Below are 16,659 nucleotides of genomic sequence, written 5' to 3' on the forward strand. Positions count from 1 at the left end.
GTTATAATTATGTATGTGTTGTTTATATGTGTTGATACTTCAGGTAGTCTCTAGGGTTGCTGATAACCCACTAGGCATGTTGTTTGCCCATTGAGACTTCGGGTAGTCTTCAGGGTTGTTGATAAACCATAGTTATTTTATGTGTTATGTTGTATGTGATATCTTGGGGAACTCACTAAGCTTTGTGCTTATAATTGTTGATTAATGTGTTTCAAGTACTTCAGAGGATCGCTATGTATATTATTTTAATTTATGTTGTATGTGATATTTTGTAACATCCGGATCCCTATGTATATTATTTTATTAATTTATTTTGGAGTTTATGGAAGGACTCGGCGAGTTGGTGCTTAGACTCGCCGAGTAGGGTCGCGAATTCTTGACCGGACTCGGCAAGTTCATGGGTGGACTCGGCGAGTTCATGGGCCGTCATTTGCGGCTATCAGTCCCTTGAGAGAAACCCTAGAGTGCTTGAGCGTTTTGAGAGAGTGAGGGAGCCATTGTTGACCTTTGGGGTGTTGTTTAGCAAGAAGAAGGAGGTTCTAGCCAAGAGGAAGCAAAGGAGGTTGCCATTTTGTGGATTTGGAGCTCAGGCATCATATTTGAGGTAGTAATTTGGCTTCCCTTCTGCTGTTATGATGATCATATGGATTTAGGGTTTCTTGGACCCTTTTATTAGTTAGATTTGATGTCCATTAGTCCCTTTTTGTGATGAGGCTTTAGATCGGGATCCATAGAGGTCCAGAGAGCATTACTCATCCACCTTTATGAAGAACAATGGGGGTATTGACCTTGGGTTATGATATTTGGGGCTAAAATATCATATAGGATCAAGTAGATGATGCATGTGCATCAAGATATAAACTTTACGTGATTATCATGCTTGGGAAGGTCGGATCAATGGACTAATGGAACAGATCTGACCTCAGGAGGTCATTTGGGTTTGTGCATGACATGGACTTGCCGAGTCCAAGAACAGACTCGACGAGTAGGTTTAAGGTTTCCCTGTAAATCACACAGTTCATATTTGGGTGTGTGATTCCCTGGCGTCTTTCCAGAGGAATTGTCAGGTATGCCTGCGAAAAGGCAAGTGGAGTTCCGGATCGATCTGATCCCTGGTGCGGCGCTAATTGCCAAATAAAGGTTGCTTTTAGATTTTTGGACGTTTTATCTAAACTAAACGCTAAAAGTTTGTAGTGTCAAACGGAGTTTTTTGTTTAAAATATAACGTTTTGTCAAACGTTAAAAGATAGAAGCTCCCGCTACGTATCAAACACGTCCTAAGGATCGATGCTACAAGTCCTAGAATGCTATAATTTAACCCACAAAACCAATGTAAAGTTATGATTTAACCCATGCGTAGAAAATTATATGAGAAATTTCTCATCAAAATTGTCATTTAAAAAATTAAATAGATTAATTAGTTATCATCGGTGACTGCTTATATAGATCAACCTCATTTGTCGTTTTTTAGATGTCATATTTTAAAAAAATATATCTTATATGACAATAAATGTTTATTATAGAAATATTTTATTTATATTACATATGGGAAATTTAAAATAAAGCCCTAACATTATGTCGGTTCTTTTTCAAATATATAAATTATAATAAAATTATTAAGAATATAGTTACAAATTAAAGACCATAAAAATATTAAATAAATGTTACGAGTTTTACATTTAATATTAATAATTAAAATAAAATATTACAAAATATTTATTATAATAACTAATTGTTGAAAATTAATAAATAAATAAAAATTGTAGTGTAAGTACAGTTAGCTAGTAAATTAAGATGAATTAATTACACAAAACATATAACTACGAAAAACAGTTATCGAATAACGTTGGTTAATTAAAATAAAATAAAAAAAAAAAATCGTCCTTATTATCAGGGCCGGCCCATGGGCATGGACAAGCTAACCGCCCAAGGCCCCCATTTTATATTTGTTATAGTGTTTATATGGTAATAGTCCATTAGTTTTAAGTATGTTGGACCGATTTTTAAAGCCCAATAATCTCAAAAAGAAAGCGGGAGAAAGTGATACTGAGACGAGGCATGCAATTGCTTCCTACTTCCAATGCGCAACAACTCTTCAGATTTATATGGAAAATCAAAACGACGTTTCTACTCATTCAAGAAGCAACGGTAATCGATTTCTTATATTTTTAATTTCTTATTCAAGATTTCAAGTGATTAATTGAATCAATTTCTTCTCCATTTGATTTTTTTATATTTATGATTTTCTTAGTTTCTCCATAACAACCACCGACTAAGGAACGACACCAGTGAATTGAGTTTGATTGCTTCTCTTTCTCATGATTCGAGAAAACTGAAATCGATTCTTGCCCTTCTTTTCGTTTTCTAGTTTATTTACTGAAACAACACATGTGAATGTGAATGTGATTCTCGATTCTTCCTCTTCTTATTTCAATTTCCAATTTCTTTTTTTTTAAATAAGATGATGTCGAGAGCACACTATGTGTATGAGAGGATCCGACCTTCTCATTGTGAATATCTATAAGTTCTACTTTCTAGCATTCATGAATAACTGCCTTTTGAATGTGAATTGTAAGTAAGTCTTCTCCAATTCTTTGGAGATGATTTGTTATCTGTCTTTCTTTTAATTACTAGGAAATTGGAATTGGTTTCTTCATTGTATTTTTTTTATCTCTTAGATTCAGTTTTTTTCTTTAGCATGTTTAGTATCTGTTTGTTGTTAGCCTCGTATTATTGAACAGTCTAATTAAACTCAAAGATGATCTATGCATAGTTTTTAAAGTAAATAAATTATGCTGATGTACAAGAAAATGATGAATTGTTTTAAATAAGCAAGAGTATTAAGACTGATATAGCTATACATTTTTCTATAAACATAAAACTAAAGTAGCTTATATAAAGATTGGCTATGCATTAATAAGAGTTGAAGATATTTCTAGACGGTTTTGCTCTTATTGTTGGCTGAAACACAACTGAGATTGAAATCATATTGGGTGTTGTTGTTCAAAGATGGTGTGGAATCTGGAATCATATTTTTCTTTTACAATATAATCTCTTATATTGATTTTAAGACATATATATCCCTATTGGCAATTTTCAATACTAAAGATGTTCTTTATTCTATGTATAATAAGGACCTTTTGTTAGCTTTAAGACAGATTTACCTCTATTATTGACAAATATGATCCCTGTATCTCTTTGACCTTTTATGATATTTTTTTTAATTTACAGGGACCACATCTGTAAGTTCGTGTATTAACCTTTTATGAAAACTGTTTTTTTAAATGCATACTTAAAAGAGTTATTAAAATGAAAGTTTGTTCATAAACTTCAAAGTGAATTGCTATTTTTTCCATTTAGCCAATAGAGAAGAAATAGCACAATATAGCAATGTCCTTTGGTTTGTTTCTCAAATTAGCATCTTACTTTACCTACATCTTTTTAAAACATTTTTCGTATTTAAAATGGTTTATTTTTATAGAAATGTATTTTCAATAGTGTTTTTATTTTTCAATTGTTGTTTCCAAAGGGCCCTATCTTTTTTGTTTTGCCTCGGGTCTCAAATTGTCGTGGACCGGCCCTACTTATTATCCATTCTAATCAAGCGATATCTGTTTTATCACATGTCAATCGTTCATGAATTTTGACACTTGTTATTTTGTCGTATTTTTTAAATAAATAATATTCATTTGTCAATTTTTGTTTTTTTTTTCAAATTTTAAAATTAAACACATACACACAGATATATATATATATATATATATATATATATATATATATATATATATATATAATGTATTAAATATAATGAATGTGGTACTAAATTGCAATAAATACGTTTTTTTTCCTTATTTCGAAATTTTACTTTAAAAAACTCTTAATGTTACACTTTGAAATTTAAATTTTTTTTAAATCTATCCGTGTAGAACACGGGTCTCACACATAGTTTCTAGTAATAAAATAAGTTTATTGGTTAAAGCCTAAATGTAATATTAATAACCTTTTTTTAACTGGCGGAATTTTATTAACCGCTACCTTAAAAGCAAAGGCAGGGCAAAACAAAAAAAAAACAAACAAAACAAAAAGCAAAAAACACAAACGATTACATAATGGAGAAATGGTTACAACTCCAATTAGCCCACGTACAGTTTCCGAATTTTCTCCTATGAACCATAAAACTAAACACCATAGTAACAACGTTGTCCGCCAGCTTGAGGAGGGAACAGCGAATCTTGTTGAAAACGATGTCATTTCTTTCCTTCCAAGTGCTCCATAACAAACCATAATAAATTGCTATAAAAATCTTTCTCATTTTGGGACAATGACCCCAATTAGCTGCATAGTTTATAAATTCTCTCACCAAGTCAAATCTTTGTGAGGGAACACCACACCAAAAATAGATCCAATCCATAACATTTCTAGCGAAATGACAACTAACCAGGAAGTGATCAACCTCATCAAAACCAAAATCACAGAGCAAACAATAGGTACTATTCACCTTAACTCCCATGTACACCAACGCCATAGCAGAAGGGATTCGATTCAGAGAAGCCCTCCATACAAAACAATTAATTTTGAGAGGAACAATAGACAACCAAATGGTGGGGTTAAAAACTTGAGTCAAAGTCTTGACATCTATCAAGTGCCTAAGGTCGTGAACGTAGTAATTTCCATCAGCGGAAAGCTTGGATTTCCATTTATCAACCTACGCTAATATTGAAAAAGAAGAAACAATACCAGAAATAACGTCCAGCTCCGAAACCTCCAAAGGACATCTCAGAATTCTCTTCCAGGCCCACGAGATGTTATTATCAAAAAATCTCTCCGACACAAAACATGATTTATTCTTTTGTAAATCAAAAAGTCGAGGGAAACTGGTATCAAATTAGCCTCCCCCTAACCAACCATCGAACCAAAATAGAGTTCTCTCACCAGAACCAATCTGAATATCAAAAATGGACGAAAGCACAATGTCAATACCATTAAGGTCAGGGATAATAGTCATGATTATGTACCACACCCTAGGAAGGGACTTTTGGCCAACAAACTGACATGTTTCTGATTACCATTGTAAACCCTGCAAATAAATCGCCTCCAAAGGGAATTAACCTCCATTTTGAATCTCCAAAACCATTTTAACAAAAGCGCCAAATTAAAAGCAAAAAGCGACCCGGCTCCAAGACCTCCCTTATTTTTCAGACTAACAACCACTTTCCAGGCTACCCAATTTATACTACTCTTCTCCTTGCTACCCCCCCCCCCCCCCCCCCACCACCACCACATACACACACGCATACACACATAATTTTTCTTCAAGAAGACCAAGGATCGATTTCGGGGCTTTAAAGATGGTGAAGTAAAAAAAAAGGAAGGCTACCCAAGACAAATTTGATCAATGTCAATCTCCCTCCGAAGGAAAGAGATTTCGTTTTCCAATCCGACAGTTTAGTCCTAACCCACTCCACAACAAGCTGCCAGTTCCTTTTAAGAGGCATGTTAGCTTCGACAGGAACCCCGAGATATTTGAAAGGAAGGGAAGAGGCATCACAACCAAGAATGAGAGCACATCAGGAAATTTCATTAATGGGAACTCCAATTTCATAGACCTTCGATTTGTGAAATTTCACCTTAAGCCCCGACGAATCATGGAAACACCTCAAAATACGAGCTAAATTAACAAAATTGGAATTTGACCAAATTCCCATAAACATCGAGTCATCAGCATAGGACATATGAGATAACAAAGGTCCGGAATTTGGGATATTGATCCCCTTTAATAAAGACTTCTGACACGTCGTTTTGATAGCAACATTTTGTAACGCCTTGTTCCGAATCGTTTCTTATTTCGGGGAAGTGATCAAAGACCGGTATCAGTAGGCTTAGGACCTTTAAAGAGTTATGATCTGGACTCATTTAGAGGCGGGTGATATATTTGGATCATCCGGGTGCTCGGTTTGTGTTTTGGATCCAAGGGGTATTTCGGTAAAGTGTTAGTTCGGGTTTTATGGAAATTGGATTCTTGTTCGGGAAATTTTATGGCAGTTATGAGTTCATGAAAGCGTAGAGCTTCTTGTTACCTTTTCAAGGATATAAGGATCGTCGAAATCAGATTTATAACAAAAAAGTTATGGCCTTCGGAGTGTTTTAGGGTTTAAGAGGAAACTCTAGTATGTGAGGCGTACATAGGGAGTACGTTGGGCATACTGGTGCGAATGGTAGCACACGAGGCGTAATTTGGTGTATGTTTAGCGTACTGTGAAGGGTGGATCAGGAGTGCGAGGCCTCGTACGTTGGGTGTACGAGGAGTTAGTGGAAACCCTAATTTTGGGTGTTGTACCCTATATAAGCATCTTAAGTCCTTAGGGATGGCCTCTTTACCAACCTCCAAGCCCCCAAAACCCTATAAATCATCCCTTAGCCTCCATTGATGTGCATTTGAGCTCTTGAGGAGAATTTGGTGTTGTTTTGCTCATTTTTAGAGGGATTGAAGAAGGAGGAAGGTTCATAGCTTGGTGGGGAACTTAGAGATCCAGAATCATTCATCACTTTGCAAGCTCCTAGAGTTATCAAGTTCAAATATTGACTTGTTAATGCTAATATCTCTTCTTGTCTTGATTTTCATGCTTTTGGGTCCCTTTTTGGGTTGATTGATGAGTTAGATGTTTGAAGGACTTATTCTTTTGGATCTAAGTTCATTGGGAGTTCCTATGCATAAAGATGCCAAGTTTATGGGGTATTGGGTCTCATGCATGCATTAAGTCATATGTTAAGTCCTTTTAAAGCTTAAGAGTTTCATTTAGCCATGAATGAACGTGAAGTTGATAACTTTACGTGATTATCCAACTCTAGGAAGTCATATCAACATTTTGGGATCAATGTCTTAGTTGATTAAGAAGCAATTTGTTTTTGGGCTAAATGGAGGAGTACGATGTGCGTACAAGTCTGTACGCGTAGCGTACAAGCCCTTAAGCCAGTACGCTTAGCGTACAAGCTGAGTACGCCCTGCATACTCAGTAGGATGGGATTTTGATGTTTGGGCCATCTTTTGGGCTTAGTTGTTTTAGGCCATTGGGGCCATCAAGTTTTGGATTGATATTCATTTGTGGAGGCCCACTATGCGATTTGGTCCTAATTTGGAAAATTGGGCCATGCTTTGGGCCTTGGGTGGCTAATTAGGTTTGGGCCATTAGATTGTTGGATTGGGCCTTGGCCTTGAGTGAAGTTATGGACAGTGTAAAAAGGTATTTTACCCTAGTTCATACTTTTTAGTGTGAGTTGGGATCCTAGTATTTATTCGGATTTTGTCTTGTGATTGATAGCGCGGGGATTCTTGTGGGGCAGCAGCCAGAGATTCTTTCTGTGATATTCAACTGTGCGAGGTGAGTTCCTCACTAATTTTAGCGGGTCGAAGGCACCAATGTCGGCCCCTGGTTTGCTATATAGGGTGCTAGATGTAGGTGTGACTCTTGCATATGTATGTGCTTGTATGCTTCCTGGGCGGGGCCCGATGGTTATTCTGTATGCTAGAATCTGGTTATGCATATATGATTTGTATGTGCGCGGGGCCCGATGATTGTATAGTATGCTATTATCTTTGTGATTTTTGCATGTGTTTAAATGTTTATATGATTATATGGTTATATGTTTAGTGGGCGGGGCTCGTTATATGATTTTGGGCAGGGCCCGTTATACTCAGTGGGCGAGGCCCGTTGTATGAGTTTGGGCGGGGCCCGTTATATTTAGTGGGCAGGGCCCAATATATGAGTTTAGGCGAGGCCCGTTATATGATATTGGGCAAGGCCCATTATATGAGTTTGAGCGGGGCACGTTATACTCAGTGGTCGGGCCCGTTATACTCAGTGGGCGAGGCCCGTTATATGTATGATATGTATGGTATGTGGTATTTTGGGGAACTCACTAAGTTTTGTGCTTACGATTTTCAGTTTATGTATCAAGTACTTCAGTTTTCAAATGGAAGAGCTCGGGAAGGTAGCAGAGCACACACCACATGTTTATGCATTCTGTGATTACTTTGATAACGATGTAGTATTAATAAACTTTGATTACCTTGGTTTATGAAAATGAGATGATGTACTATTTTAGTAATTTAAAAATGAAAGCTTTTTGGGTCTTACTCTTTGGGACGTTACACATTTAGCCCTTCCATGGTGATGATGAAGAGGAAGGGGGATAAAGGATCGCCTTGTCGCACTCCTTTAGTGAAAGGGAATTCTTTTGTAGCGGAACCATTGATGATCACGGAAGCCCTAGAGGATCTAAGGCATCCTCTAATCCAAAGCCTCCATTTATCTCCAAATCTCATCGGCAACATAGTAGAGTCCAAGTAGTTCTAGTTGGTTGAATCAAATGCCTTATCAAAATCGACTTTGAACAGGAAAGATTTGCATTTAGATTTTATAGCCCAAGCGCACACTTCATTGATGATCATGGGACCATCCAAAATATTCTTCCCCTTAATAAAAATAGTTTGAATCTCGTCAATGACCAAACCAATAACCCTCATGTTTCTAGAAGCAAGTGTCGTGGCAATGATCTTATAGACACACCCAATCAGGCTAATTTGACGAAAATCAACAAAAGTAAGAATGTATTTTACTTTTGGTAACAGAGAAATGAAATAGGAGTTTCTACCCCTTAAAAAACAACCAAACTATTCAAAATGTTTTACAAACCTCATAAAATCATCCTTCATAAGGTCTTAGTAACGTTTAAGAAATTTAAAAGTGAATCCATCCAGGCCAGGGGCCTTTTCACTTCCACAACTCCATATAGAATCCTTAATTTCATCAATATCAATAGGCGAATCCAAGTAATCTCTGTCAATGGGGGATAGCACTCTAAAATTGCTATTGATCTAAGGTGGCCGATTTACACAATATTCATGAAATTTTGCTCCAAAGAACCTCCAAGCTTCGAGTTTATGGCATTACAATCGGTTATCCAGGAGCCATTAATCATGAAGCCATGAATATTTTTTCTGCTATTTTTTACTTTAATGGAGTTGTGGAAAAACCTAGAGTTCTCGTCACCATCACTAAGCCATTCGATGTGGGATTTCTGGATCAGATCTAATTTTGCCATGTTTTCCAAGTGTAAAATTTTTTGTTTTCGATCCCTCCTATCAACCCTCTCGCCACCGGTGAGCAATATGCATTCTGCTTCTAATTCCAAGCTATCGACTATCAACTTTTGATTTAAGATCATGAATTGTCTTGTTTTCTTTTTCATATTCGGTGCGCCACCAAGACCTGATGGCCTCCTTAACATGTTTCAATTTGTCTGAAAGGTAATGGTCTAGAACCCCACCATGTATGAAGCTATCCTTAACATGTTTCAATTTGTCTGAAAGGTAACGGTCTAGAACCCAATCACGTATGAAGCTATCCCAAGCTTCTTTAACCACCAAATCCAAACCATCACGGAATAGCCACGAGTTGAAAATTTTAAAAAGTGGATGCATAAAGTTCAAATAACTCGTACGGAGCACAATAAAATAATGATCAGAGTACTCCCTAGGTAGGGCCAAGACAGAAGCAAAAGGAAAAAAACCACAACAAACTTGGACTAACCAAAAACCGGTCCAGTTTGCTTAATTTGCATCTGTCATCACAAAAATAAGTAAATCTCCTTCCTCCCATGCTTAATTCCAGCAACCCTAATTCGGAGAAAAATTTATTAAAAGCAGTCGCAGTTCTAGGACAGAAATTAGAATTGAATCTCTCATCTGGCCTCCTCACCGCATTAAAATCCCCAAAAAGAAGCCAATTGTCTGGCCTAGAGGCGATTAAATTTAAAAGATTCGATCACAACATTTTTTCTCTTTTAGCGATTGAGGAGCATGCATATTAACAATAATTGTTTCATTAGGAATACCATTCCAATACTCGACGATAGCAAGAAAGAACTAGGATTTAATAATGGTGATATCCTGAAAAATGCCCTTGTCCCAAAAACTAATAATTCCACCTGATCTCCTAGTGGATTCCATGAAGTCTAAACCAACATCATTACATCCCCACCGATTGCCAGTATCAACACGGATGACAACTAACTTGGACTCTTGAATACCACAAAACAAAATCTTATTTTCCCTACTTAGCTTCTTCAACCACTCAAATTTATGGGTCACGCACAAACCCCTTATATTTAAAGACATCAGATTCATGGGATGTTTTTTACACCACCTCTATTAAAGGCATCTCGAATCGCTACATTATCTCTATCCAATTGAAATCCCACCTGATTTCCGATCGCCATTGTTTGACTCAGCACGTTAGAAAAGGAAAAACTTTGGTTGTATTTAATAACCTTTAAAACCCCTCTCTCATTATAAGTGGAACAAACTAAAAATAACTTAACTCGAAATTAATGGATCGGATTAAAAATTTTAGTTTGTCTAATTAAATAGATCCAGAGAAACTTACAAAAACAACCACACGATATTATATATATATATATATATATATATATATATATATATATATATATATATATATATATATATATATATATAATAATCATCATTCCCGAAATGGTTATTTTGGATTTTTGTGATAGATAATTATTTTTTTCTTTTCATTTGCATCAAACATTTTTTTAAAAGGAATAATGACTTAAAAGGGTAATATATTTTTTGATTTGTACACATTTGGTCACTGGGTTTTTTTTCGTCCACATTTACCCCTTCAACTTGTTAAACTGTACACATTCAGTCCTTATGACCGGTTACTCCAGGTTAGCCGAGAAAAATGACTTAATATGGTAATATATTTCTCATTTTGTACGCATTTAGTCTTTAATATTTTTGTACACATTTAGCCCTTAATATATATTTTTTTTCAAAATAAGTCATTTTTGTTTTTGTACTCATTCAGTGCTTATGAATGATTTCTATAGGTTTTTCTCACAACATCTTACGTGGGACAATCATTGATAAAGTGTGTGGATTGTTGATGTTTATGTGTAACATCTCATTTTCACAACCAAAAATTTTCATTTTTAATTAAGGAAAAAATCTCTAATTATAAATCTATTATTAAGAAAAAATGTTTATTCCAAAATACATTTATCGAAAATCAGAGTAATATAAGAAACACATAATTCTCAATATTGTTGATGAGTGTATACAGTCATGTCTTCACCTTCCCACGATCAACGATAGAACCTGAAAACACAAACAACTGGGTAAGCACAAATTTTAGTGAGTTTTTCCCAAAATATTCGATACAACAAACATATTATCATGCATAACGAACCCACACTCATCATATTAGATTACCTTGGCCCAATCCTTCATCGAACTGGAATGCCAACACGCTCATCAGATTAGAATACGTTGGCTCAATTAATCATCGGACTGGAATGCCAACATGCAACAGATCCGATCAGTAATCAGACTGGAATACCCAGGGTTTGTCGACATGCCGCCTTAACCTAACCGCTCTTCTCGAGCCTCACTACCTACAGCTTACAATCGGCCCACACCAGGTATCTTGTCCTACAACATATAGTAGGACCACCTCAACTTATCCCACCACCATATGATTATCCCACGTAAGATGTCGTGAGAAAAATTTTAAGAAATCATTCATAAATACTGAATAAGTACAAAAACAAAAATGACTTATTTTGCAATGAAAAAAATATTAAGAACTAAATGTGTACAAAGTGAGAAATATATTACCCTATTAAGTTATTTTTACCGGCTAACCTGGAGTAACCGGTAATAAGGACTAAATGTGTACAATTTAACAAGTTGGAGGGGTAAATGTGGACGAAAAAAATCAATTACTAAATATGTATAAATCAAAAAAATACATTATTTTTTTTAAGTCGTTATCCTTTTTTAAGACTGCGGACTCATTTTCAAAATTCAAAATAGTTATTTGGAAATATGTAATATCACCTATTTTTCAACCAAAACCCTCATTTTACGCTGTATCATATTTACTTCCTATGTTTTTTATTTTATTATTATTTTTTTGTGTGTGTTAGATTTCATTAAAAATAAGCATTTTCTTAAAAATTTGAATTCGTTCATCGAATATCGGAAATGTTCTGAAATTTCTTTGAATACAATATTTTTTGTCTGAATATGTGCTTTTAATGTGACATAAGTTAGTTCGTAATAACTATGAAATACCTTCGTTTCAAACATGATGGTCATTTGACTCATTTCTAAAACTAAAATGGTTTGATTATTTTATTATATTCTGAATTTTCAGACGGTTATTTTTGTGAATATCCTTATTCGAACCCGCCATCCTTTAAATATAATATTGTTTTTATTTTGTATTTATTTTATTAACATTTAGTTATCTTATCTTATAATTAATAATTGAATATAATCCTTAATTTTGAAGCACTCCCTACTTACTTTTTATTTTGTAAACCTAACCGACTAATTTGATTTCTTGTCTCCCACACGAACTAAAAAACCTTAAATTAGACGTTTCTAATTTATTTTTTGAACAACTAATTTGTATTTATAATTGTATTTATTTCAAACTTCAAGCAAAATTTTATGGATTTGTAACAGTTATTGCTAAATAAACCTCCAATATATGGTTTTGTGCGTGTTTGGATCCCAGGTATGCTTCAAAATTTTATTTCCTACTAACCAACTTAATCATATATTAAAATATTATTTTTTTCTCTCATATGCGTAAATAGCCTAGTTTTATATTTTACCAACACATTATTGTCTATAGTTAAAAGTTATTTTATTTCAGATCATAAAAAGTAAGTAAATATTATTATTTTGTATAGTTTGTATATTTTACTTATAATCCACCTTCCATTCTCAAACTATGATTCACCTTCACTTCTCTTATAACCTCTAATAAAACATGTTTCACCACAACACCTATATATTTCTATCAAAACATTTAATAACTCTTTTTGCATTTCATGGGTCTGAATTTTGAAAGATCTTAAAGCATTCAAATCAATCCTCCCTCATTCAATATATAATACCAAAACTTGCAATAATACGTGAAATCCAACACAATAATTATTCAAAAAAACCACAATATATTCAATGACATGTGACTCCACGATGACACACGTTAATAAACAAAATGAATATAATAATGATCATGAACGAAATATTTTCTTGAAAACTCTTTACCTAAATCTCAGTGTCAAAAAGACGAATTGTCACTTTTGAAACAACTGCTCGAGCAAAAGGTATGTAGCTTAAACTATACCTGAAAATATTTTATACCACTTACATTATCAAAAAAAAAAATTTTAAAAAAAAAAGGAGTAAAGAGATTGAATAAAGATGACAAACTTACCAGATGAGTGCACATATCTCACATAGTATGGCAAGGATAGTTAACAACTTACTATGAATCTGCGAATGAAAAAAAAAGGTCAAATCATAAAAAGTCAAAATATCTTTAAATGGATTCAAGTTATTTATTTTGTTACCCCAAGAGCACAAATGAGAGCTAGAACAACGAATCCAATGTAAATAGATGTTGCATAAATACGAACTGGATCAAACATCATTTGTAGTTGTCGTGTAGCTCCCATAAGAAAAACTGTGCTGTTAAATGGTAAAAAGAAAAAAGATTAGACAAATTAAATAGATTAAAAGTGCAATTTTTTTTTATAATATAAAAAGGATTATATATAAATACAAGAAAACATACCTTCCAATAGCCAACAAGTTACCAAAGGTAAACAATACAGCAAACTTAATCGGAATGGCAAACACAATTGTCGACTGCAAAATTACCATTTAGATTTTAGATAGATGATGTTAAATTATGAATAATCATGGCCTTTTTATTCATGCCATTATCAATTTAAGTACTTAATGAAAATTTAGTAACATATATGTCAATCAAGATTCAAGCTTGATGCTTGGTGTTAACTTTCATCATGCCAAACACTTGAAGGATTATGATTTAGTATACTTAAGCATAACCCCAATCCCAATTTTACTTGAGATCAAGAACATCTTTCAAACGCAATCGATAATTCGCATTTTCAAGAAAATAAGGGTTTCCATCATAGAAGCCAAACCCATACTTGATTTTTTTTTTTTTTGTTTTTTGTTGGTATCGAATGATCAAAGTAACTAAATAAAACTCAACAGTATCACATTAAAAACGCCTTTCGAAAAAAACCATATAGTGGGAATGAGATCGTATACAGAAGAGTGTAAATCGAAGTACCAGTAACATACAAAGGAGTCCAGCTAAACAACACGCACCGAAGCCATATAATCTCTGTGTCGAACAAGAAAACAGTGACGTTGTATAAGCTTTTAGGGTTCATCACAGATGATCGTGATTTATGGGAAATTTGCGAAATATTGGGGGAATTGGATAGAGTAATACCTGTGTGGGAGATAAAGAACAGAGACCTTCGGCTTCTTCCAACAGATTGTCTTGTGAGTCGTCATATTCTTCTTCCGCGAACAGAGATTGTGCCTGCTTCCACATTTTTCAGACCTGGATCATTTTATTAATGGCTGCTTTACTCCTTAAACAACTTTCCCAACTGTAATTACAGGGCGTAATCGTAACTTTTGAAATATGAGGGGGTTGTCTGTATATTACAGAATTACAAAAAGAGCAAACTATCGTTTTGGTCCTTGTGGTTTATATCCATCTACAATTTTGATCCAACTTTTGATATGAATAGCCCATATGGTATCCAAAGAATGCACGCACCATGCATCGTTAAATCTAACTATTTGACTATTAAATATTTTAAAATGCCCATACCAAATGAGTAAAAACATAAAATGAAAGAACTGGTCATGTAAAAACTCCAAACTCAAACCTAAGAACCCTAAAAGGTCGTCCCTACTATCATTTGAACCTGACGTCTTCATCACTGAAGCCACCACCACCTTCACCTCCATTATCATTTCCCTCACCGTCGTCACATCCACGACCCAAAGGCTTGGTAGGGTTAGTTAAGTCTTGCTGGTTCGGTGGGCATTTATGTTAGGCTGCGAGTGTTGTTATTGGTTAGCGGATCGGAGGTAAGCCTGAGTGTTGTTCGTAGTTAGCGGATCGGGGGTAAGCTCGAGTATTGTTATTGGTTAGCGGATCAGGAGTAAGTCTGAGTGTTGTTATTGGTTAGGGGATCGGGGTTAAGCCCGAGTGTTGTTAGTATTAGCAGAGTTGTTCGAGCCGAGTGAATACTTGGTCTAGTTTAGTATGTGATTGATTGTTTTTTTTTTTAGTTTTGTCGGCATGTTTATGCAGGGTTAGCAATAACGACATTCGGTCGTGGGTTTCATGCTTTATCTTTCTTGTATGGTGGTATCTGGCCGGGAAGATCTCGATTCGATCAAATCTATAGATTTTTGGTCAGTATAGTTGATTTGGAGGTTGGTTAGCCTCATCTTCTAGGCTTTTCTAGAATTTACGTTGGTGCGTCGGTATGCAAGGTTGTCGGCTATGGCATGGGTGGTGGTTTCTTTCTTTGGCTTTTCAATGGGCGGTGCAAGGTCAGGAGGTCTTGGTTGGGTCAGGTCTGCAATTATTGGGTAGCATGGGTGACAATTGGGATGGCTCGGTTTACCTGGAGGTTGTCTAATACTTCGGAATCTACATGTTATGAATAAGGAAGTGGGTCCTTATCGTCATGGTTTAAGGAGGTTGTGTGAAGATGTTTTCATCAGATTGCATGGTTTCACAAATTTAAGGTTGGCAAAATTGTCGGGAAATGATCGACTATTTAAAAGATGTTACAATAGAGGTGATTCAGAACTTGGAGTCTCTACTTAGATTGGCTTATGAGCTTGGGATGGAACCATTGTTGGCTATGGTTGCAAATGTTGGCATTCAAATGATCTCAACCCGCATTGAGGGAGTAGAGTTTGGAGAATCCACAAGGAATTTGAAGAGTGTGCGGAAGTGGAAGCGAGAACTGATTTCAAGGACAAAATCGAATTTAAGTGGGGGGTAATTGTAACATTGAGTTTCCAAATCGAATCGGTTTAGGGTATCAAGGAGTGAAGTGCATGGTTTTAGGGTAAAATCGGGTGTCATGATGTGACAGGTTGAAATTGAAATGTGTATCCAAGGGGGCTTGTCACAACATGACAATAGAATGGTCACGTTGGGAGAGTGGTTGCAGCCCAAGCCCACGAATTTTAGGGTTCTCTTCATATTTAAGGAACTTATCTCATGACCTAGGGTATTCTCTTCAGCCTCCACTCAGTTTAAACGAAACCCTAGCCCTATTTATGAGTTCTTGAGCTTTTGGTGGTGACTTGGTGACCATTGAATTTTGACCAGTTTGACCCTAAGCCAATCTTGAAGGGTTTTGGGCTGATAAATAAGAATCTACCATGTTTTGGTGCTAGTAAGTTCGTGGCATCAATCAGGGCGTATCGCGGTGTTTTTGGGTTCTCCAATTCAGGTGAGTTTCCTCACTATACCTGTGGGTCGAAGGCACCAATGTCGGCCCACTAGATTTGATTATGTATCCTTGTGTACAGGATGTTGTTGTGTTGTAGTGATATATATATATATATATATATATATATGTGTGTGTGTGTGTGTGTGTGTGTGTGTTTTAGTCAAAAATCGATTAAGTAGAATCAACCAAATTGTATGAGGGGATGTGATGTGTAACAATTGGTAAAAAAAAAAAAAAAATAGGAAC

The 16,659-nt window shown here is 35.3% G+C and overlaps 1 protein-coding gene across 1 annotated transcript; it reads right to left on the reverse strand.

The window, feature by feature from the left end:
• Nucleotides 1-12,961: 12,961 nt before the first annotated feature.
• LOC111918004 (uncharacterized) lies at nucleotides 12,962-14,532 on the reverse strand. Its single transcript, XM_023913648.2, has 6 exons — nucleotides 14,373-14,532; nucleotides 14,208-14,261; nucleotides 13,680-13,753; nucleotides 13,456-13,573; nucleotides 13,320-13,378; nucleotides 12,962-13,229 (listed from the first exon to the last, which is right to left on the reverse strand). The coding sequence occupies exons 1-6, from the start codon at nucleotides 14,475-14,477 to the stop codon at nucleotides 13,151-13,153; spliced, it is 489 nt and encodes a 162-aa protein (XP_023769416.1). The 5' UTR covers nucleotides 14,478-14,532; the 3' UTR covers nucleotides 12,962-13,150.
• Nucleotides 14,533-16,659: the final 2,127 nt, after the last annotated feature.

This window comes from Lactuca sativa, chromosome 9 (genome assembly GCF_002870075.4).
Source record: "Lactuca sativa cultivar Salinas chromosome 9, Lsat_Salinas_v11, whole genome shotgun sequence".
NCBI classification, from domain to species: Eukaryota; Viridiplantae; Streptophyta; class Magnoliopsida; order Asterales; family Asteraceae; genus Lactuca; species Lactuca sativa.